A 23,667-nucleotide genomic window follows, 5' to 3' on the forward strand; every position below is an offset into this window, starting at 1 on the left:
GTCTTCCTTCCAATACTAACCTCTTGGTTTCTGTGGTATCTGGGGCTCAGCCCACCTCTCACACTGACAAAGCAAACCAGGAACTGAGAATTTAATCAGAGAGAAGCCTTTTGGTGGTGAATCAATTGTTGGCCATTACTGGGGAAGTGAGTAAAACTATATGTCAAGTAGGTGTCTGTGAGAGGAGAATTAGACCTCAGGTTGTGGGTAGAGGAACTCCAAGGAGGAAGAAAAAGGGAATTTATAGAAGACTCTAAGGTTATCTCAGAGTCATTTGCTAGTCACTTGATTCCTACTGAGGGAGGGGGAAGGTATACACAAAATTTATACACAATATGAAGGAAAGTGAAAAAATGAAAAAGGTCTAGGGAAAGTGTTATGAAAAATTTGATGAAAGATCACTTTTACTGAGTCAGTACTAAGGGAAGGTAGCATGAGTAGCACATGAATTCAACCAGTAAAGAAAGAAATATACTTGACAGATTGAAATTGGAGGCAGAAAGGAGTTTATTCCATAGAATGAAGACTGCATTACCTAAGATGTTGATATAGGAGAAGACAGGATAAAAACATAATGTAGAGAAAACTCCAGTTATTTCTAGAATATAGGTAACAGGGAATAGAAAGTTAAGCCAGGAAATGTAGGCTAAAACTACAGTAAGCAAGCAAACAAACAAACCATTTTAATGCTGAAGTTAAGGATTTTTATGGGTAGCTCCCCACAGATTTTTGTAAAGGAATGACTTACCCAGGGTGGGATATGAGGAAGATTAAATGGTTATGCCCAGCAAAAAAATGGGAAAGATAAAAGAAGTAAGAAAGCCTATTAAAAACCATTAAAACAGAATAAGTGAGATGAAATGAAGCGTTGAAGAAGGACATTTGGTGTCCTTCACCATCATTCATGTGGAAAAAAAAATGCTCAAACAAGAAGAATATCATAGAGGCTGAATCCATAAGCCATGGTAGCTGGATAATTGAGGTGGTTGAGGTAATTCCAAAACTGCTTACGATTTGGGGAACTTGGTAACTTCAGCAATGTGACTAGAGAAGTTAGAAAAAGGAATAGGTTTTGTTATAAGATGATGTATTTATAGGACTATAGGATCAGAGAAGGGCAATTAGGTGGCACTGCAGTGGATAGTGCATCAAGAAGACTCATCTTCCTCAGATACTTACTAGCTATATAAGTCTGGACAAGTCACTCAATCCTGTTTGCCTGAGTTTCTTCACCTGTAAAATGAGCTAGAGAAAGAAAGGGAAAACCACTCCAGAGTCTTTGCAAAGAAAACCCCAAATGGAGTAATAAAGAATCAGACATGACTGAAATTACAATAAAAGGAACAGAAATCTAGAGCTGGAAGGGATCCAAATGGGCATTTTGTCTAATCCACCTATTTGACAAACAGTAGAACTGAAGCTCAGAGATGTTAAGTGCTTCCTGATGTCACAGAGGGAGTAAATATTCAGGTAAATACCCAGATCTTTAGGAATTTGAACACTCATTCATCTTTCTGTTCTACTCTGTTGACTTAGACATCTTCTTGGCCTTTCTGCTGACTCTGACATTGTGTATCACTCTCTTCTCCTTAAGATTCTCTACTTTCTAACTTTCTGTGACTCTGCTCTCCCTTGGTTTTCCTCCTACCTGTTATACTGCTTTTCCTTCTTTGTTTTGCTGAATTTCTATTCATGTCACACACAATAACTGAGATTATCTTTCAAGCTTCTGTTTCAATTCTTCTTTTATCATTAGCTTCTATGCACTCAGTTGCCATCACTACACAAATGATTCTCAAATGTATTTTCCCATCTACTGTCTTTCCTCTGCATCAATTCTTTATCATCAATTTCCTATTAGATATCCTGTTGTCATCTCAAACTCAGTTTGTCCAAAACAGAATTTATTACCCTTTCCTCCAAATCCTCTCTCTTTGTAAATTTCACAGTTATTGTTGAGAACACCACTATCCTTTCAGTCACCAGGGTCTTACTATGCCTTCACTGATTCCTTTCTCTTAAACAAAATACCTATCACTTGTTAAATATTGTAATTTCTTTCTCTGAAACATCTTTTGATGCCATCCATATCTCTATTATATAGCCCCCATTCTATTTCAGACCTTCATCAACTCTCCTCTGAACTATTTCAATAGCCTCCTAACTGATTTCACTGCCTGAAGTTTCTCCCTACTCTGAACCATCCCGTACTCTGTGGCCCAAGTGTTTTCCTAAAGTTGAGGATGTCAATTCTCTATTCAATAAACTCCAGTAGTTTCTTATTACTTCCTGGGGAAAATTACTTTCTCATTAAAAATTTATCATAACCTGTTTCCCAACATGTCTTTTCAAAGTCTTTCTGCTACATTCCAGATATCCATAATAGCCTCACTGTTGTTATTTGTGTATGACATTTCATCTTCCATCCCTCCTAATTTCTGACCTTAGGATTCCTGAGTTCCTTTTAAAACCCTCCAGGAAGTTTTTCCTCAGCTGCTAAACAAATTAAAACTCTAATGATGATTTTGTGAAGCTCTGCCTCACTTAAATCTAATTGGTGATGTTATGATCCTCTTTGATAATGAAGGACTAATAACAACAATAACTATTTTGACTTCCTTTGAATCTTTGGTATTTAACACAATTCCTAATGAGAAATGAGGTTGGTGACTTTGTACAGCCCTCCCTCACTTAAATTCAATTCACTTGCATGTCCCTGATGTCATAGTCCTTTTTAAGAATGAAGGACAAACAACAACAGTTCCTGATTCATGGTAGGTACTGTAGAGGGTCACAGACAGTGGAGAATCCTGGGCAATGTATAAGACCCTTTAGTACAGTAAAAGAAACCTTGCTGATACATCTGGTTTAACTCCCCATCCCCCGAGGGCATTTCAGCCTTCCTGAGAAGTCAGGAGACATGTTATAATTAAAGCAGAGTTACACTAAAGTGGCAAGGAGACATCTGCACACAATAGCAAGTTGTTTATATGTTCCCACATGTGCAGTATATAATTAGCACATGCACACTGTGCATATAAGGGTATTAGGGTATATAAGATTGAGAGAATTTGGAATAAACAAACTCAAGAATTCCGCCCCTTCATTCCTCATTCATGATCAGGATTGGGGTTGGTACCTAAATCATCTAGTGAGCAGGTCTGGATATGGTACCTAAGAAATATTTTTTCATTGGTTGTTAATTGATTGGCATGAGCAGAGCACCTGAGGTTTACAGGCAAAGCTACTTATGAGTCAGTTAGAAATACAGGAGCTAAGCTCCAGGAAGATGAGATGAATGCATAGTTAAAGTAATTACCAGTGTGTGAGTAGCAACTAATACCCTGGGACAAAAATGAAATAAGCCTCTCTATGATCAGCAGCCAAGGACCCTACATTCATGCAGATCCATACACTGGGATGAGATATAATATAGTTGTAAGAAAAAAACTTATCTTCAGACAGACAATAGAACGCAAATCTTACTTGTGAGGTTTAGTGACAAATTCTAAGAAATAACCCAATTAATTAAGATCCTGATACTGTAGAGACTGTGACCACTGATAATAAAGTTATTGTTGTTATTATGTTATTATTGTGTCTACATCTATGTGCCCACTGTGCTTTGTACATAGTAGATGCTTAAAATTTGATGAATTGGACTGAATTGAATCAAATGTAATAAAAAGATCTTTGGCTTCATAAAAAAATGCTAATTTGTCACCTTCTCTCTGATGACTCTGTTTCTATAGCATCACTGCATAGAAGGCTGGCACCAGAGAACTACAGCCCCTTGTTGGCATAAGTGATTGGACATGAACATACATCTAAAGGTATCTATGGTTTTAAATTCTCTTACGGGGAGGAATAGCATTTCCCCCATTGATGGCAGGTAATTCCAAGTACTTTGAGAACAACTATGTTCCCCAGAACAACATCCCAGTCCCCACAAACCTTTTCTTTTGTGGAGAGGTGACCTCTCAACCATCTCTGTAGATTCTCTCTGTCCCCTGCTCCTCAGCAATCACTGATCCTGAAGACCCGCCCCACTGAAAAGCAATGTCTAATCACCAAAGCCCCCAGCACTATCTGGTGTTTTGACATGAGAATTGGTTGTGATTTTGTCGATGGAGATGATATTAAGGAAGAAACATTATCTCTGTTTTACCACTGCACCCATGGGATCTTTACATCTGGCGTCCAGATGGCAGCTCCTATGTGTATTATTTATTATAATATTATTATTATGTCTTTGTATCCACATTTCATAGAATGGTGCTTTGTACATAGACCTTATTAATTTATTTTAATTCATTAAACCAAGTTTTCCCAAAGCTTAAGAATGCTTTCCTCATTGGACTGTGAAATCCCTTAAGGTATATTTTATCTTAATTTGAATTCAATTGACATTTACAAATGTGAATGGCACAGTGCCAGCCACCATTCTGGGAAACACCACTTAACAGTGATTAGAATCTGGGGTTTCCTGCCCTAACCATAGACTCTATTTCCCTTTCTCTCTTATACATACCAGACTGAGATGGGTTCTGCCTGGTGACAAATGTCCTAGTTTGTACTGACAGGAAGGCAGAGTCCTGGAAGCACCAATACCCATCTGAGCATGGCTGAGGAATTAGGAAATGCATATATAGGGTCACATTTCATACCTGGGCACTACTTTTCTTAACTCCTGCAGAGGCAAGGAAGCCCTCTAAAATATAGAAATGGAGAATAAAAGGATGAGGAGGAGAGAATCATTCACATGTTGGCTGCTCATGCTAGGTGTGTTTGGTCTGAATGAGCTCCAGGCAGGTAAGTCCAAGGGGAGGAGGGAAGGAAGATTGAACAAATGCATTTGGGGTTTAAAAAGGGAGAGAGAGCTCTTGTACCCAGTGCTTATCAGAGGGAAGGTACAAGACTGAGAAGATACAGCTATACAAATAGACAAATCAAAATAAAACCCAAACCTAAACAGGGCTTGGGATGTTTCTTAAGTGAATTCAACCAAGTAGAGTTAATTAGAAAAATGTTTCAGAACAAAACAGTGAGCTTCCTTAAATATACAGGGAGGAAGTAACAAATCCAGATTTGGGAGAGCCTCTAAAGGCAATGAAGGAAAAAAATAAGGAGCTATAAATTGACAATCTTTGGAGACAATCTAGAGGATGAGAATGCCATAAATTGCTGACTGGAACTTCAGCACTCTATTATTATTTTAAAGTTTTGTACCCTTTGTGCAGAAGCCACTTACTGGTAATACAATCTATAGAATACTGAGACTAGAGTCAAGAAGATGAGTTCAAATCTGATATTAGACACTTATTATGACCTTTGACAAATCCTTTTGCCTTGGTTTGCCTCAGTTTCCTTAACTGTAAAATGAGGATAATAATAGCATCTACCTCACAGAGTTCTTATGAGGATTAAATGAAATAATATTTGTAAAAAGTGCTTAGTCAATGTGTTAGCTGACACATAGAAGATACTCTATAAATGCTGATTCTCTTTCTTTTTCCCTATTTTATGATCACTTTTTTTTCTGATATCACTTTTGACCATAAGGTGTCTCCAATAATTAATTAGGGCAGGTCAAAAAGGAAATCTCTCTCTTGACCCAAGGAGAAGCAAGTGGTAATCTCTTCTGAGGTCAAGATTGTGTACTTCTTTAGAATTAGTAAGAAGTGAAGTAAATAAGCATTGGAGTCTGGATTGTGGAGGCAGCAGGAGCCAGACCCAGGATAAGAGGAAGTGTATAGGAGACAGAGAGGAATTCAAAGGAAATAGAAACAATTCTGGGTTTTCTGTGTCTGCCAAGGTTGACTTTGAGGTTCATCATTATTACTATAACTGGGCTTTTCCTTGATAGCTATAAGACTGGGCCCAGCCTCAAACATTCAGATACAAGATAGAGAGACATAGTAGGCAAGTAGCTGATCTACTAAATGGATCTGTAATTTGGCTTTAAAAACTTGTGGCAGCACATAATGAATGAGGAAGTTGTTCCTTTCTTACCTGGTTCTACATCTGTGGGGACCTCTAGAGAATGGAGATCAAGTAAAGCCTGAAATAGCAATACTCCACTTTAGCTTAGTAATAGTACTGTTGGACAAAGGAATACTGTTATGCTTTCATTTATTCCAATATATACCACCCACAGACCCCTCATTTTACAGGTCTGCATTTTTCTTCCTTAAATTTTATCTCACTTAATTTTATCTCTTGTTACAGTCTATATAATATTGGATCCCAAATCCCATCCAGAGTCATATTATCTTAAAATTTTATAAGAATGCTTCCTGTACCTTCATGCAAAACATTGATAAATATGTTGGACAGAATAATGCCATGGACAAATTCTTGGCACAGTGGACCCAAACCCTGACTCCTGATTGATATTAAATAATGTAAAACAATACTTTGGGTCCAGTCATTTTACCAGATCTGGATCCAATAGGAGGCACCTCTTCATTTGATCCTCAAAGATGCCATGAAAAATACTGTCAAATATCCTGCTGAAGTCCAAATATACTATGCAGAATTCTTTTCATCCATCACCCTGGGAACACTAGTAAAAAATGAAATGGACTTGATCTGCCAGATCTGAATCTGATACACTCACATTGACTTATTGGGGTCATTACTTCCATTTTTGAACTGTTAGCAATTATCTCTTGAATAATGTATGATAGACATTTCCCATTAAATGGATTCAAAATCATTGGAATATAGACATAAGAAACCACCTTTTAGAAAATTGGATAATTTATATGTCTCCAATTCTGCATTGTCTTTCCCATTTTCCATGATACGTCAATAGCAATTCAATAAGACCACTTGTGATTTCTTTATTGGTGTGGTCTATGGTGTGGTTTGTCCAAATTGAATGACTTTACCCCATTGAGAACAGTTAGAGATATATCACCTTCTCATTTATCTTGGATTTCAATGACATGTTTATCCCATTTGTTCTATCCATTCATTTATAAAGATGATTCTCTATGGTAGAGAATATGGACACAAAATGGGAGTTGAGGTCCTTCAAATCATCTTTCATTATTATTATCCAAGCTATGTGAAGAATGAGTCTTGCATGCTCTTTGATCTTCCTTTTGTTCCCAACATAGTGCAAAATCCTTTAATATTTCCATGGCATTCCCAGGGAGTCTCAACAATTACGACTCAAATTTAATTCAAATTTCAAGTGAAATTTAATAATAAATATTTGCAAAATGTCCATTATGTATAAATTCCTATACTCAGGAACTTAACTGTGGAAAAAAATGAAAGAGCCTTGTTCTTGTATTCAGTTCATCATTATTACAACTAGTACCTATAGAGCACCTACTATGTGCCAGGCACTATGCCACACACTTTACAAACATTATCTCACTTGATCTCACAACCACCCTGGGAGGTAAATACTATTGTTGTCATTTTCCAGGTGATATTGAGACAAATAGAGATAAAGTGACATTTCAGTCATTTCAAGTGTGTCCAAATCTTGATGACCCTCTTTGGAGTTTTCTTGGCAAAGATATTAGAGTGGTTTGGTATTTCCTTCTCTACCCATGATCACACAACTAGCAAGTGTATGAGGCCGCATTTAAACTTAGAAGATGTCTTTCTTCTTCCAGGTTCAGTGCTCTAGCTACTGTGCCACCTAGCTGTCCATTAAGTGATATATAACAAGCGTAAGATAGAAGACATATCCTCACTGACTTAAATTATTCTGGAATTTCGTAGTTCTGATATTTTTACAGATTATGTCACTATTTTGTGATCATTCCATTATCTACCCTTAATTCTGAATTTTGTATTTTTTTAGTCTAAATCAGAAAGTCTTTCTTGTGACTCCTAAGATACTTCCACAAATCTTTGCTTCTTTATTGAAATCATTTGTGCTTATTTTGTGAGAATTTTGGTCTTGAAAGGATCCTACAATTAAAATAGCACTGGCTCTAACCTCTGAAGACTTGAGTTCAAATCCTCCCTCTAATGTTCAAGTGATCACGTGATCTTGGGTATGTCACTCAACTTTGCAAAGAAGTTAAGGAAGCATTAGTCTTTCAACTCTACTATAAAAGTCAAGTTTGTCTATTATCATTTCATAATGTTTAATTTCTTTTTCTTTTTACCCTGCTGTAGTTATTGATTACATTATTTTTGTGGTTCTCCTTTTTTTCTCTGTATCAATTCATGCCTTCCTAAGCTTCTTTGAATTCTTCATATTCATAATTTCCTAATAGCATAGTAACATTCCATTTCATTCATGTATCACAAGATGTCCAACCATTCACCCACTGAGACACCTCCTCCCTCTCATTATCTATTCCTCTCATATTTTCCTTGTAATTTGAAATGGCATAATATATTTCTTCCAGAGTTCTAGTATTTCTACTTCAGCAACCCTTAACTCTTTTTTTCCTGAGGCAATTGGGATTAAGTGACTTGTCCAGGGTCACACAGCTATGAAGTGTTAAATGAACTCACATCCTCCTGACTTCAGGGCTGGTGCTCTGTCCACTGTTCCACCTAGCTGCCCTAATCCATAACTCTCTAATAATCAAAATAACATACATAATAGCATTCTAACTTGTTATGAGGGATAAAGTTTTCAGTAGATGAACAAACCCTTCAGTGCTGAATAAGGTTGGCTTGAAGCAAACGGTTCCTCATTCTCAAAGCTTTCAAACAATCACTAAAAGCAGATTTTCACATCCTCTGTAGAGTTCTAAGCTAAAAGGAGTGATATTATTAAGTCATGGAATTATAGGATTTAGAGTAGGAAGAATATTAGTAATCCAAGGATATAAAATTCAAACAGCAATGGATCCATGAAGACCATACATCTACTTAGAATACCACAAATTAAGATTATATATGTTGTATTTTATTTATTGTGTTAAATATTTCTTAATTACATTTTAATCTGGTTTAGGCTAAAATCTAGAGTTTCATAAGCTACTCGTGGCCTGTTGCAGCTAGTTTGGCATTTCTATGACCAACTGACATTTTAAATGGAAGAAACTGAAGTTCAAAGAAGTGAGTAATTTGCCAGGCTCATATAGACAGTCAATAACAGGGCCAGAACTCTAGGGTGAGTTCTCTAACTCCAAATCCCTCATGGTATATCACCCTCATGACTGGACCCACAAGCCAATAAGTCAAAAAGCATTTATTGCTTACCCTATGCCAGGTACTTTTGTGAGGATTATCACCGCAGGTTCTCTCATGTGCTACAAATGAGTGGGACCTTTAGGTATTTTAGAGAAACAGTTATAACCTCATGAAATGTATTGGGGAATCACTGACAAAACAGTCCCTTGTTTCCCTTTTCAGAGGAAAATAAAACTAGCCTAGCACAAGATCCTACCCATGTGGATAAAAATCCTGAAGAACCCAAAACACTGAAAGGTATGTTAACTGAATGCCCTACCTCACTCATTTTCTTTGTCAACCCTGACTGTGCCAGTCCATAATTGCAGAAAGATAATGGGCCAGTCTCTTGGACACCAGCATTGCTTCTCATCCTTAAATTCAATGACCGTCTATGAAGCCAGAATGAATGAAAATGCTATTATTCTCTACGAGAGCATTACCCATGTCTACTCCTCTAGCACTCTCATATTGAAGCCAGATTACCATCCTGTCTTCACTAATGCTTCTAATGTTTACATAGTCTAATCTACTCCTTGATAAAACAGAAGACTAGGATTAGAAAAGTACTTATCCCACCAAGGAAGAACTGACACAATCTGTTAACAGATTAAGTAGTCTTGCTGTGCACTCAGTCTAAATGCTATATACCAAATAATGCCAGGTACACTTAGCTCTCCTGACTATTTCGAGGGAAATTGTCATAGTTATCCTACTGATACAGAGAATGAAAGGGAGATGAATAAGAGGTATGATGTATGGTACTGAAACTTCCTTGTTTTTTTTCCCCTTCTTGTCATGCAGGGTATCACAGGCACGAGGGACAATTTATTGCAATGGGAACAAAACATCATCTCTTCAACTTCACCATAATTCATGTTATCGATGATGTGCAGGCGTGCTCTTATGATAAACAGGGCACACAAACTATATTCAATAAAGCATGGATCACCGAGGCACTAGGGAAAGACTACATTAAGCATAAGAAGGAAGTTAATTTAAGCACTCAGACTTATTTCAATTGGCTCCTCAAGTTCCTTATACGGAATGACACCAAAAGTGATGGTAAGTGAGCCAATTGGAATCCATACATTCAGAGTTAGAAGGGACCTCAGTGGTCATGTGGTTTAACCTATTAATGAAAGATATCTCTGCTATACCATACCCAATAAGTACCTATCCAGCCCCTAAAGATATCCCAGAAGGATAATTGCACCATCTCTTGAAGCAGTACATTCAATTTTTGGCCAGAAGTGTTTATTAGGAACAGCTTAAATTTCCTTCTTATTATCATCTGTAGGGCCAAAGCAAAGTCTAGTCATTTCTCCACGTCATAGCACTTCATATTTTCAGACTGCTATCATGTCCCTGCTCTTGCTACCAAGTTTTCTTTTATCTAAGTTTAATATGTCCAGGTCCCATACCATTCTGGTTGCCCTCTTATGTACTCTCACCAGAATATCAATAACATGGTTTATATGATGTCCTAAAATGAACACAATACTTCAAGTGAGATCTGACTAAGACAGAACACAATGATATTTGTTATTGATGCTTCAGTAATTTTATTATGTCCAACTCTTCCTAACCCTATTTTAGCTTTCTTGGCAAAGATACCAGAATGGTTTGCCATTTCCTTCTCCAGCTCATTTCACAGATGAAGAAAGTAAGGCAAATGGAGTCTGATGACTTGCCCAGGGTCACACATCTAGGAAGTATCTGAGGTCAGGTTTGAACTTGTGAAAACGAGTCTTCCTGACTCCAGATCAAATACTCTTAACTATGTGCAACCTTGTTGCTTGCACACTGGCATTATCACCTCCCAATTTCTGAAACTGATGTTTTTTATATTACATCTCAAGATCACATGAACTTTTTGTCTGTTGTATCATATTGGTGACTCAAATTAAAATTGAAAATTATGAAATTATGATATGCTGATATTCTTTTAAAAAAACTACTCCCTAACTCAATCTCTTCTATTATATTTTTAGTTGATAATTTTGTACTAGAGTGCACGATTTTTTACCATTTTATGCAGTGTAGTACTTTAGTCTTTTAAGATCCTTGTGGATCCTGATTCTGTTGCCCAATAGGTGTCACGTGCAAATTTGATAAATATGCAATCTATGACTTCATCTAATTAATATTTTAACCAATATGGGCAGCTGGAATTAAAAAATTTAAATGTAGAAGGTGCATTGCTATAGAAAGAGAACTGTATTTGAAGTCACTAGGTTAGGGAAAATTTCCTAACAGCTAGAGCTGTCCAGCAGAAGTGAGATGACCATATTGGATTGAGATAGATGGATTCCTCATGATCTGAGAGTTGATTAAATGACCCCTGAGATTCTTTCTAATTTGGAGATTCTGTTAATCTGTGAAGAATTCAGATCTTCAGGTCTTGTCAGTGATGGTGCACATCAAGGAAACTCCTCAGGAAAGACATTTTTCAGAGTAATAAAATCTTAGAATTTGTCCACAACCCCCAAAACCATCTTGTCCCCTTTCCATTGTTGCTTTTTTATGGCCACAACCACCATGTCCAACTGATGAGTTCTAGATCACATTACCCTTCCCTTTTCTATTCCCTAATGCTAAAAATATCCTCAGATAACAATTGTGTTTTAAAAGTTTGTCTCCAAGAATGTATAAATTCAGAAAGTATACAGTAAGACATGGTTGGAATGAGGAAGATTCGGTGTTTGAGGTCCCACTTTAGTAACTTATTAGCTATATGGCAAGTCACTGGGCAAATCACTTAGCATCATTCAGCCTTGAGTGCTCATAAAACGAGTACAAATATCACCTCTATAAAATGGGCTTGTAAAAGTTAGCTGTGATGATACTCTATATGTAAAGTTTTCTGAAAATCTTGATGCTATTATGTAAATGTTGGCAATTGTCACCATGATAACTTTGAGGGTTAAGTGAATTACTCAAGGTTATATAGTTAGCAAAAATAAATGACTGCATTCATATTGGCCCTTCTAACTTCAATTGCAATCCTGATTCCATTACATCATACTTACTCATAAATGGTTCTACAGAGAATCACATCATCCAGCTCTTTGCAGACTGTGAACTGGATAATGATATTGAGATTGGCAGCCATGTCAAGTTTGCCATGGATGGTGAAGATTTTATAAAGACAGATGATCAGGATAACCACTGGACCGTCATGAAGCCTGAAGCGGAGAGTTTCAAATCCTTAGCAGAAAGTAATTTGGGGGCCAAAATGAGAGAGAAAGCTATGAAGAAATATTGCTTTGACATGATGCGGAAAATCCTGCAGTACTCAAACATGAAGGAGAATGGTAAGTTGTCAGTCCTTTCTGTTCCTGCCAGGGTTCACTAAGGCCATGAAAGCAAAGCACAGGCTCTCAGAAATTTTATAAACTGAGAAAACTATGACCATGGGCTTGGGACAGACTGTCTCTTGTCAGAGAATCAGTCTAGGTAAGTGTTGGGATTGTCATCAACAATGGAGTAGTCACTAGGTAATAATTCTTCTAATTTACAATAACTGAAGAACATGTATTTGGTATGGTATGGTATGGTATGATATGGTAAGAGTATACTCAGCAACAAGTGAGAGAATACTCTCACTAAGGGTAACATCAATCCTTCCAGGAACTAAAATATGCAAGATTCTGTTCTTAATCCATGAGAATGATTGCTTTAGGGATCTAATAATATAATCATGATCACTATTGACAAATATTCATTAAGAGGCCTCTGTGTCCAAAGTACTATTGTAGGTACTGAATAAAGAAGTATAAGTTACTACCTTAGCCTTCAAGGAGTTCAAGGCCCCTTGAGTCTGAGAGCAGAATGAATGAACATGTGAATTAATGAAAACTGGAAAGAAAAGGTGTTTATCAACTGTTTATGATGTACCAAGCCCTGTGCTAAGCTCTAATTACACAAACAGAAGAGTAAAACAATCCTTTCTGTCAAGGAATTCATAATCTAATTGGGCTATGTTCTACATTAGCAAGGCCCCAGGGATCATAGTGTGCTCTGACATACTCTATGGAGTGTAGGGCTTAAAGAAAGAGAAGCTGATAAAGCCCAGTGATTCTTCATCTTACCAGAATAATTGCAGTTTGTAACTCCTTGGTCATCTAAATAAGCATTGTGAATAGTCATATCCACTATGAGGGTATTTTAAAAGGGGGGGATTACAAGGAATCAGTCCACAACATGTGAGAAGAAGAGAATAGACCTAAAGTTCAAATTAGAGTGGGGCTCTGGTTCTCCTTCTCCCTTGAAAGAGACAATGGGTAAAAATTAGTGTACAATCAGGAGGTAAAAAGGGAAGGAAACTTTGGAAAGAAGTAGGGGAAGTAGGCTTCCAGTGGGCCATCTGGTGCCAAAGCTAACAAATCAGAATTGGGTCTCACATGTTCTAAAGGTTTCATGGTAACAGGTTTAATTTTGTTCACCTGAATTCTTTAGAATCTATCCATTTAAATCCTGTTATTATGAAAGAAATGGTAGGTTAAAAAACTAATGATTTCAGAATGTCCTAGATTCAGAAAGAATGAACAATATATTATATGAGTACAGGATTATTTTCACTTACAATGCTGGAAATAAAAGCAAACCACTGTTATTAATGTGTCAGAAGCAGCATTGGAATGAGAAATTTGAGAACTAGGGCCTAAGGAGAAGATGATTTTTGCAGCAGTTAAAATAATAATAGCTGCCATTTGACAAAGTTAATATTAATAGAGAAAAGAGGGTCAAGTAATGTGGAAGGAAAGGAAAAGAGTTTATAAAAATGATAATAAAAGAACAGAATGTCACTGGTCTTTGGAGGTAACACTTTCTCTCTTGACTTCTCTCTTCAGTGGCCCCTGAAGTAATTGTGTCCCGCCATGATGCTCCAGATGGTGGAGTCACTTTCAACTGCATAGCCACAGGCTTCTACCCTCACTCTATCCAGCTGCATTGGGAGAAGGGTGGGCAGCTGGGTGTGTGGGGGCAAGAGAGCTCCAGTGGCATTTTGCCCAATGCTGATTCTACCTTCTACCTACATATCACACTGGAACTTCCTCCTGGAGATTCAGGGACAGACTACAGCTGTGTGGTAGAGCATATTAAGCTGCAGAAACCAGCTGTGTATCCTGGTGAGTGTTTTTCCCAAGCTATGTGGGCTATGGAATGGGATGTTTCAACCTTTCCCCTACCTTTTCCACACTGAGTAATGTTTAACAAAGCATGTTTTTCACTGCTCGAATTGCCTTCCCTCTCAAAAACGCTTCTTGATTATTTGTTGCCTTTCACACCTTGTAGTCCCTGAGAAGCCCCCTGTGAAGAGGCCATGGGGAATGGCCCTGGGTCTCCTAACAGTCATCATGCTGGTGCTGGGCTGTGCTGGGGCCTTCATCATATGGAAGAAGAAGAAAACAGGTACATTTGTGATGGTAGAGTGGGGAAACTAATGATGCAAGGGCAAGATGAGGAGAAAAAGGAGTATGGGTGAGGATATGACATTGTCCCTAAGCTTCATAGATTTCTTAGGAGAATAATGTTTCTCAGAGACTTAGAGATTGAAGAGATCCTAGATTGTATATCTAATGCAATTGGTATAACTTCCTTGAAAAATGGGCATCTAAATTTTGCATACCCTTTGAGCCAGCATTGCTATTACTGGGTCTGTAGCCCAAGGAAATCATAAAGGAGGGAAAAGAACCCACATGTACAAAAGTTTATAGTGGCTCTTTTTGTGGTAGAAAAGAATTGGAAAATGAGTGGATATCCATCAGTTGGGGAATGGCTGAACAAGTTGTGGTACATGAATGTAATGAAATATTATTGTTCTATAAAAAATGATGAACAAGTTGATTATAAAAAGGTCTGGAAAGATTTACATGAATTGATGATGAGCAAAACAAGCAGAAACAGGAATACTTTGCACACAATAACAGCAAGAATATGTGATGATCAACTGTGAAAGACTTGGTTCTTCTCAGTGGTTCAGTGATCCAAAGCAATCGCAATAGACTTTTGACAGAAAATGTCATCTGCATCCAGAAAAAGAAATAAGGAGACCAAATGTAAATCAACAAATGCTATGTTCACTTCTTTTTTTCTGTTTTTTTTTTTTAATCTCTTTCATGGTTTTTCCCTTTTGCTCTAATTTTTATTTCCCAATGTGATTCATAAAGCAATGTGTATTAAAAATACCAAAAAAAAAAAAAAGAAAGGAAGAAAAATGGACCTCAAGTTCCAATTTATTAACCTCCAATGACAGGGAATTTACTTCTTCCTAGGATAGTCTATTCAACTTTTAGACTTGTAGGAAAGTTCTCCTGACATGAAGCCTAAATCTCTGATTTGTGAGTAAACTCACCAAATTTCTTTTAGTTCTCTTTACTGGGTATAAGAAGGTCAGTTTGATTACCTCTTTCAGTTGGCAGTTATTTAAGTATTTGTATCACAATCACCCGATTCCTCTATCTTTTCTTCTCTAATATCTTCAGCAATTGCCATAGTTTCTAGCTCTTTTGCCATCAGAATAGATCTCTGAATTTCATTCCTGAAATGTAGCATTTAGAATTGAACATGACATTTCAGATGTGATCTGACCAGGAATAATGCAGAGGTCTATATCACCTTCACATTCCTAATTTCTTAATTAAATCTAAAAATAGCATTAGGTTTTTCATATGGATTCATACTTGCCTCTATGACATATATCAACATGCCACCTGTCTTTTTACTATATATTTAATCTTTTATTATCCTGAACTACATAACAACTCAGGATTAAGAACAAATAATTTCTTATTAATTAATAAACTTATTTTCAATTTCCCATTAATTAATTAATTTCAACTAATTGAGGCTGTACTCTAATTCATTGAATATTAATAATTTTATAATTAGAGAAATCACCTCTCACCCTAAATTGCTCACATATAATTTAATAACAATTGAAAACAATAGCAAAGCAAAAAAAAATTTGCCATATTTTGAGTAAATGAATGTTCCCAGCTTGTTACCACCAAATCTCAGTGTAATGCTAGGTGATTCTTCTGAAAAATCTTCTCTGAAAAATATGATCACACACCATTCAGCTTCCTTTGGTTTCCTTCCTCCAAAATGTGCATTTTCATGTCTTTTTAAAGCAAGAGTCAAATTTAGTTACTCAGTAAATAAGTTAAATTATGTTTTTTTATTTATTGCTTCAATAATCTTAGGAAACAAAATGCATTCTACTTGCCAGCTCCTAATAGACATTTCATAGAATCCTCTTTGTACAAGTTCTTTGTAAAATAACTCTTAGGGCAGTGCAAATAAGGAAAAAGTTTTACTTCACTTCCTCTGTATCTTCTCCATAGAGTTCTAATGGATCTTCATAGATCATAGATAAAACATAATTCTAAAGGAAGAAGTCCATTATAGTAAAACATTTTTCAACTGTCACTTCAAACTGCCAAATTCACCTATAATCTATGTGAAAAGCATTTGAGGCAGCACTTTTTATTCACATTAATTATGCAGTCTCCCAAAAGTCTCAGAAAAGTTTCAGAAAAAAGTATTCCCTTCATCTTATATTTTTGAAGTTAATTTCTCATATAATTCAAGAATAAGACTTCATAATTATTCCTTTTTTATTATATATTTTACAATTATATTTTATTTTGTAAAATAATATTTTACAATTATATCATTTTGTTACAATCAGCATGGTATAATGGAAAGGATGTTGGACTTGGATTCAGTAGAGAGCTGAGTTTCAATTCCTCCCATCCTGTTCCAAACATTTTTAGCATTTTGGCCATGAGTAAATATCTCAACCTACCTCTCTGAACCTCAGTTTCCTCATTTGTAAACTAAAAATATTAATATTACTTCAAAAGGGTGTCACAGAATCATGAAATTTGAATTGAAAAGGACCGAATGGCCATGTAGTAAAAACCTTTCTATGAAAAGAATTACCCATGTTGCATACCTGAGAAGTAGTTTCCAGACTCCAACTAACAACCTTCAAGGAAGGAAAATCAACAAGCTCTTGAGGCAAACCATTTTATTTTCCTATAGTGCTGTTAAGAAGGTGTTTTTGGACATCAAGACAAAATTTGTTTCTTTGTAATTTCCATCCACCACTCTTTGGAGGCTCTTTAGGTCTCTGGAGTCACAGATCAAATCAAAATGCTTCTCCAGATAACAGTCCTTCAAACACTTGAGGACAGTTTTAATGCCTCCCCTCTCTTCTAGAGTGTTGTTTTCCAAGCTTAACATCCTTACTGCTTTCAGTGATAGCTCACATGACATTTATTGATATTGATCTTTCTTCGTTCTGGTTCTTCTTTTCTTAATACTCTCTTAAAACTGTAGTAATCAGAGTCTCTAGGAGAAAGGGTTGTGGGACTACAACCTCTTTATTATTAGAAGCTATGACCCTCATAATGTAGTCCATGATTGGCTACTATATCACTTTGCCAAATCAGATTGAGCTTGTCGTGCACTAAGGCCCTAAGATTAATTTTTTCCCAGAACAGCTGCTGGCTAACTATGCCTCCCACATCTTGTACTTGTATTTGTGAAATTGATGTTTTAGACATAAGTATAAGTTTTTTTTATTTAAGTCTATTGAATTTCACCTTATATTCACCCAATATTTTAGCCTAACTCTATTATGCAATGTATTAGCTATCCCTACTAACATTGTGACACTAAAAAATTGATAAATATGCCTTTATCTAGGCCGTTGAATGTTAAACAGCGTAGAATTTATGTTGGTATGATGGTCAAAAAAGATTACATATGCAAAACACTCTGTGAAGTTTAAATTGATACCTGTCAGTTACTATGAAGGAAGGACCAGGGTGGAACACATCGCTGTGGTCTATTGAGTCTTTTTTGGGTCCTGAGCCTTTCTTTCTACAAGTTAATTCTCTTTGTAAGCTTTGTGTAACTTGGCAATCCAACATACATGCCATCCATGTAATTGGAAAAGTAGTTTTTGTAGTATAGAATTTATAAAATCATAAATTTAGAGCTTTAAAGGACATTAATATCATTATTTTACTGATGAGAAAATTGAATTGAGGGAAGAGAAAGGAAAAAGGATTTATTAAGCACTTACTATATACCAAGCATTTGTTAAGTGCTTTACAAATATTATTTTATTTGATCTCATTTGACTTGAAAGATTAGTTAACTTGCTCAAGGTCACAAAGATAGTGTCTGAAGTGGTGTTGAACCCAAATCTTCCTAATTCAATGTTCACAAATGACAGATAACTCCAGTGTATGCAGGAAAGTGCTGGTCTGTCCTTATAAACTCTCAGGTATGATAGGAGATACAATTCTTTCATTCTATTTGGAAAAATGCACAGTTATCTTTGGGAAGTATATTATAGTTTGGAGAAAAAATACTAATAAGATATAGATTTAAGTGTTTCCCAGACTGTGGGCCTTCTACATTTACCTCTATTTCTCTTTCAGGTCCCAGAACTCATGAACAAGCCACAGTGGATGGTGATGGAAGCCTGTAGAGGGAGCTAGAATTTGCCCAATCAGTATCTACAGTACTGAAGAGTCTATGGGCATATAAATAAGTTCTACTATCCTTCTCTCTCTCTTAATCTCTCTTAATCAAGATAGGTCTTTTTAATAATGACAGGAAACATTTACAAAATATATTCTACTTGTCAGCCCATACCAGATTCTTTATAGAATCCTCTTTGTAATAATACAGTTGGGAAAGTTCTGATGAAGAAAAAATTTACCTCATCTGTAAAATGAGCTGGAGGAGGACATGGCAAACTACTCCAGTGCTTTTGCCAAGAAAACCTAAATTGGGATCACAAACAATCATAAAAGAGTGAAAAATGACTAAACAACAACAATATCTGGCAACTAATAGTCAGTTTTTATTGAATTGAATTTCACTGAAGAGAACTGAATTGAATTGGGATGTCCTTAGAAAGGTGGGAAGAATTAATGGTCTCTATTCCTCCTCCTCTTCCTCTTCCTCTTCCTCCTCTTCCTTTATTGCTGTTGCTTTATTAGGCAAATGAGAACTTTCCTTCCTCAGATCTTTGTAGAGGTTCAAAGTGACAGTCCTGAGAAGTCAGATGATCAAATGGAACAAGCAAGGTTGGGAGTCACACAAAGACAAAACAACCAAAATGAATCTGAGAAAACCCTATATTCTTTAGGGTAGAGGAAGATTCACCTCTCTCATATGAGTTCTTCCACTCTCTCACTCTGTCCCTAGGAATTTTGGTAACTGGAAGTGAATAGTCATATAATTTGAACAAGTAGGTACTCCATTTGCTCCAAAATATAATTTTCAGTCTTCATGTTCTTCCTTTTCCATTCCACTGCACATCTTCCTTGATTCTGGAATCTGGGAACTTAACCTGAAAACTTTTCTCCAGGAACTCATTAATAGGATCTAACAACCAGAAAAGTTCTTAAAAGAGATCTGAAAGTTCTTCTCTGGATGATACCAGACCACTTGTTGGATATATTATAGTGAAGATCCCTTTCAAATATGAGTTGGACTTGCTAGTTCCTGAGGTTCCTTCCAAAATTGAGATTCTGTGATTCTGTGAACAGAAATCTCCAACCTTCTTGCCAAATGCTCTTCCAGTCATTTTGTGAAGACCTTTAAAAGCAAATACCTCATCAGGTAGCCCACTCAAATTTAGAGCAGCCCTAATAACAATTAGCAAGGCCTCCATAACTACCAGCATAAATGGGCCTCTCTCCAACTTTCATTTATTATTCTTAATTCTGCCACTGGAGTGAAGGGGAAACTTAAATTCTCTTGGATATGAAAATCCCTCCCATACTTGAACACCGTTAGCCTGTGTTCTTCAGACCTCCAAAACCAATGCCCCTACTTTCTATGATAGATACTCCCATAGCAGAGTGTTCATCCCCCAAACTGCCCAGTTTGTCCTCATTGGTGCATGTTTTATAACACAAAAGTCAAGATGACTGGTGATGTCATTCCAGGATAGATTAGCATCTTTGATTTCTTAAGCTCCAAGCCCTTCATGATACTTGCTTCAGCCATTTTCATGGCTGGTGGAACAAATTGTTCTTGTCCACACATTCTCCAAGGAGATGTCTTCACATGTTTGGAGTAGACATCCCTGTAGAGCACCAACTGGTTTTAAGCCTATAGGTTCCCCTCAATCTAGTTGAGCCTATCTGATGAGTTGGCTTTACCTTGGTGAGGCCACTGCACATGCTACATCTTCTTGGAGTTACAAGAGAAAGTTGGGTGAGCAGTAGACACAAAAGGTGGATTGTCCGGACCTGCTCACTGGAGGATTTCATTATCAGCCCAAATCCTAATCATGGGTGCAGGGAGGTGAAGAGGCGGAACTCAAGAAGATGATCAAATAGGAATCCATTTATTCAAAATTCCCTTAGCCTTATATACCTTAATACTCTTACATAACTATAGCATACTGCACATGCACTAACTGTATACTGAGCACACAGAATCACATAAACAACTTGCTATTGTATGCAGATGTTTCCTTGCCATTTAGTGTAACTCTGCTTTAATTACAGTACAAGTTGTCACACCCCTTGAGTTCTCAGGAAGGCTGAGATGCCCTTGGGGGATGGGGTTGGGGAACCAAACCAGATACTTAAGCAGATTTCCTTCCTGGGCTGGAGGGTCGAATACCTCACCCAGAATTCCCTCACTCTCTGTGACCCTCTACAATGAATGAGCATCCTGAAAAGGGTTCACACAAGCCTTCACACCAAAAATTCTGGTCCTTCCTCAATACCCCCCTTTACATAACTCTGAAAATAGGGATAATAAGAATCCAAAAAGATGATATAAGTGTTATGTAAAGACCTTAAAGCACTAAATGTGCTAGATATTCTTATATACAGGTAAAAGACTAGAATATGTAGCAAACTTAAAAGGAGATAGAATAAAGTCATGTTCTTAGGGAAGTAGTTCAAAGGAATCTTCATTCAAGATTTAGTTAAGGAAACACAGCACAATTCTCCTTAAAGAGTGAAGTGCAATTTCTGCCCAAAATATCAGGTAAGATAGAATATCTTTTGTATCAAAAGTGATATGAAATGGTGACTGAGTAAAACCTTCCAGAAGGAAATTTGTAATTTGCCATCTATAAGAAGATTCATACATTAGGGAAAATAGTAATCATAATAAGAATTTTAAAATTCAGGTATTCCTAGATTCCCCCAGTTTCTACAATATCAGCAAGCAATTGTACATCCTTTGCTTGAAGATCTTCAGTAAAGAATCCGCTACTTCTGGAATGATCCCATTGCACTTCTAGACAATAATCATGCTTTAGAACTTTCATTAATTGAAGGCAAATTTACCTTTTCCTGATTACCACCCAGCATTCTGAGATTGTTCCTCTGGGACCAAGTAGAACAAGTCCAATCCTTTCTTCAAGAAGTCCTTTAAATATTGTAAGGAAGTTACATATTCCACCTAACCCTTACTCTTCTTAATGATAGGCTTCCTCATTTAATTTCCATGTACTACAAATACGGAAATCAAACCTAATTTCTCTCTAGGTTGAATCACTTATCTAACCTAAACTAAGATTAGCAAGGCAGAAGACATTACAAAGATTTCAGTTACCACTATCAGGATTCTACAGGCAACTCTAATCTATATAATCTCCTCTTATTGCTATTATTCTTATTCTTGAGCTTCCTATTGAGTATGCTTCCCATTTGATAGATTAACTAACTGAACTCAACTCTTAATCAGAAATATTTACTAAGCAAAAGACAAAGCAAGAATACCAATCATTTAACATGCCATCTGTAAACTAGGGTTATTCTGTATCCCCAATGCACAGTGTCCATAGGAGAGAGTGGGTAGTGAACCATATCAAAAGGCATGTGCCTAGGAAATATATATGCCCAGATCAACTCAGAACTCTGTGCAATAGATCTTGATGTTTTTGTCTGCTTCAGAAAGAGTCTGAACAATTCATTGATGGGCAAGGCTGCTTCTCCACTAGCTGCTTCTCCACTAGCTGCTTCAATTGAGCTGCTTCTCTTCTGAGTCTCCATTTTAGGTAGGGTCAATTCTCTGCTAGTTAATCTGTTTGGGTTCTTGTTCTGTTGGGGTGCTGATCTTTTACTACCTATTTCAGGAAAAACAAACCCCCCTGAAGACTTCACCAGATTGGTTCACTTAGTTAGATTCTGAAGGGTTTCTATTACTGAGACAGGAGATGACAGCATGGGCAAAAACTTGATTGACTTGTTCCAGGAAAGCAGCAAGTGACCATGTAAAATCTTTCTTCCTCCAGTTTGCTCTTCTAAGCTACACATGTCAATCTCATGCACAAAGCAGTATTACTTCATTGATATGATTCACCTTTCTCATGGTGATGAACCAAAATCCATGATACTACAAACTATATAAAACTATACATTAAGGAACTTGGTATGCAGCCAAAAATAACTTACCCAGAAAAATGAGCATCTTTTTCCAGGGAAGAAGATGGACATTCAATGAAATAAGTGAATTTCATCTATTCTTGATTAAAAAACCAGATCTAAACAAAAAGTTTGATCTCCAAATACTCAAGAGATTCCTAAAAAGGTAAAAAGAAATCTTGAGAACTATATTTCTGCCATAAAGATATATAAATAAAACATGTATAATTTGTTCTAGAAACTAGAGATGGAAAGGATATTGTACCAGAAAAAGGGTAAAGTGGGGGGCACTACATCTCACGAAGAGGCAAAGGTAACCTATTATATCTGAGAGAAAGAATGGAGGGGGATGAACATAGTGTGTATCATATTCTCATTAAAATTGACTTAAAGAGAAAAATAAAGACATATTCGATTTATGGTGAAATTCCTTACACTTCATTGAAAAGTGGGAGGGGAAAAGTTAAAAGGGAAGGAGTAAGCTAAATGGAAGGGAATACAGAAATTGTGAGGAAAAGTGGTAAAATAGGAGGAAGAACTCTAATGTGGGGGAGGGATACTAAAAAGGGAGGGCTGTGAGAAGCAAGTGGTGCTCACAAGTTTAATACTGGGGAGGGGGGTAAGGAGGAAGAAAAGGAGAAAAGCATAAGAAGGGCTTAACAAGATGGCAAGTAAGACAGAATTAGTAATTTTAACCATAAATGTGAATGGGGTAAACTCCCCCATAAAGAGGAAGTGGTAAGCAGACTGGATTAAAAGCCAGAATCCTACAATATGTTGTTTACAGGAAACACACCTGAAACAGGGTGATGCATACAGAATAAAGGTAAAAAGTTGGAGCAGAATCTACTATGCTTCAGGTGAAGCCAAAAAAGCAGGGGTAGCTATCCTCATCTCAGATCAAGCAAAAGCAAAAATTGATCTAATTAAAAGAGATAAGGAAGGGCACTATATCTTGCTAAAGGGTAGCATAGTTAATGAAGCAATATTAATATTAAACATATATGCACCAAGTGGTGTAGCATCCAAATTCTTAAAAGACAAATTAAGAGAGCTGCAAGAAGAAATAGATAGCAAAACTATA

The 23,667-nt window shown here is 36.7% G+C and overlaps 1 protein-coding gene across 1 annotated transcript; it reads left to right on the forward strand.

Moving 5' to 3' along the window:
• The first annotated feature begins 25 nt into the window (after positions 1-25).
• Positions 26-18,841, forward strand: LOC141553141 (zinc-alpha-2-glycoprotein-like). Its single transcript, XM_074284983.1, has 9 exons — positions 26-146; positions 3,753-3,833; positions 4,697-4,812; positions 9,340-9,414; positions 9,961-10,221; positions 12,207-12,473; positions 14,013-14,291; positions 14,458-14,574; positions 18,621-18,841. Exons 3-9 carry the CDS (start codon positions 4,725-4,727, stop codon positions 18,668-18,670), a joined length of 1,137 nt encoding a protein of 378 aa, XP_074141084.1. The 5' UTR covers positions 26-146; positions 3,753-3,833; positions 4,697-4,724; the 3' UTR covers positions 18,671-18,841.
• The last annotated feature ends 4,826 nt before the right edge of the window (positions 18,842-23,667 follow it).

This window comes from Sminthopsis crassicaudata, chromosome 2 (assembly GCF_048593235.1).
Source record: "Sminthopsis crassicaudata isolate SCR6 chromosome 2, ASM4859323v1, whole genome shotgun sequence".
Taxonomy (NCBI): domain Eukaryota; kingdom Metazoa; phylum Chordata; class Mammalia; order Dasyuromorphia; family Dasyuridae; genus Sminthopsis; species Sminthopsis crassicaudata.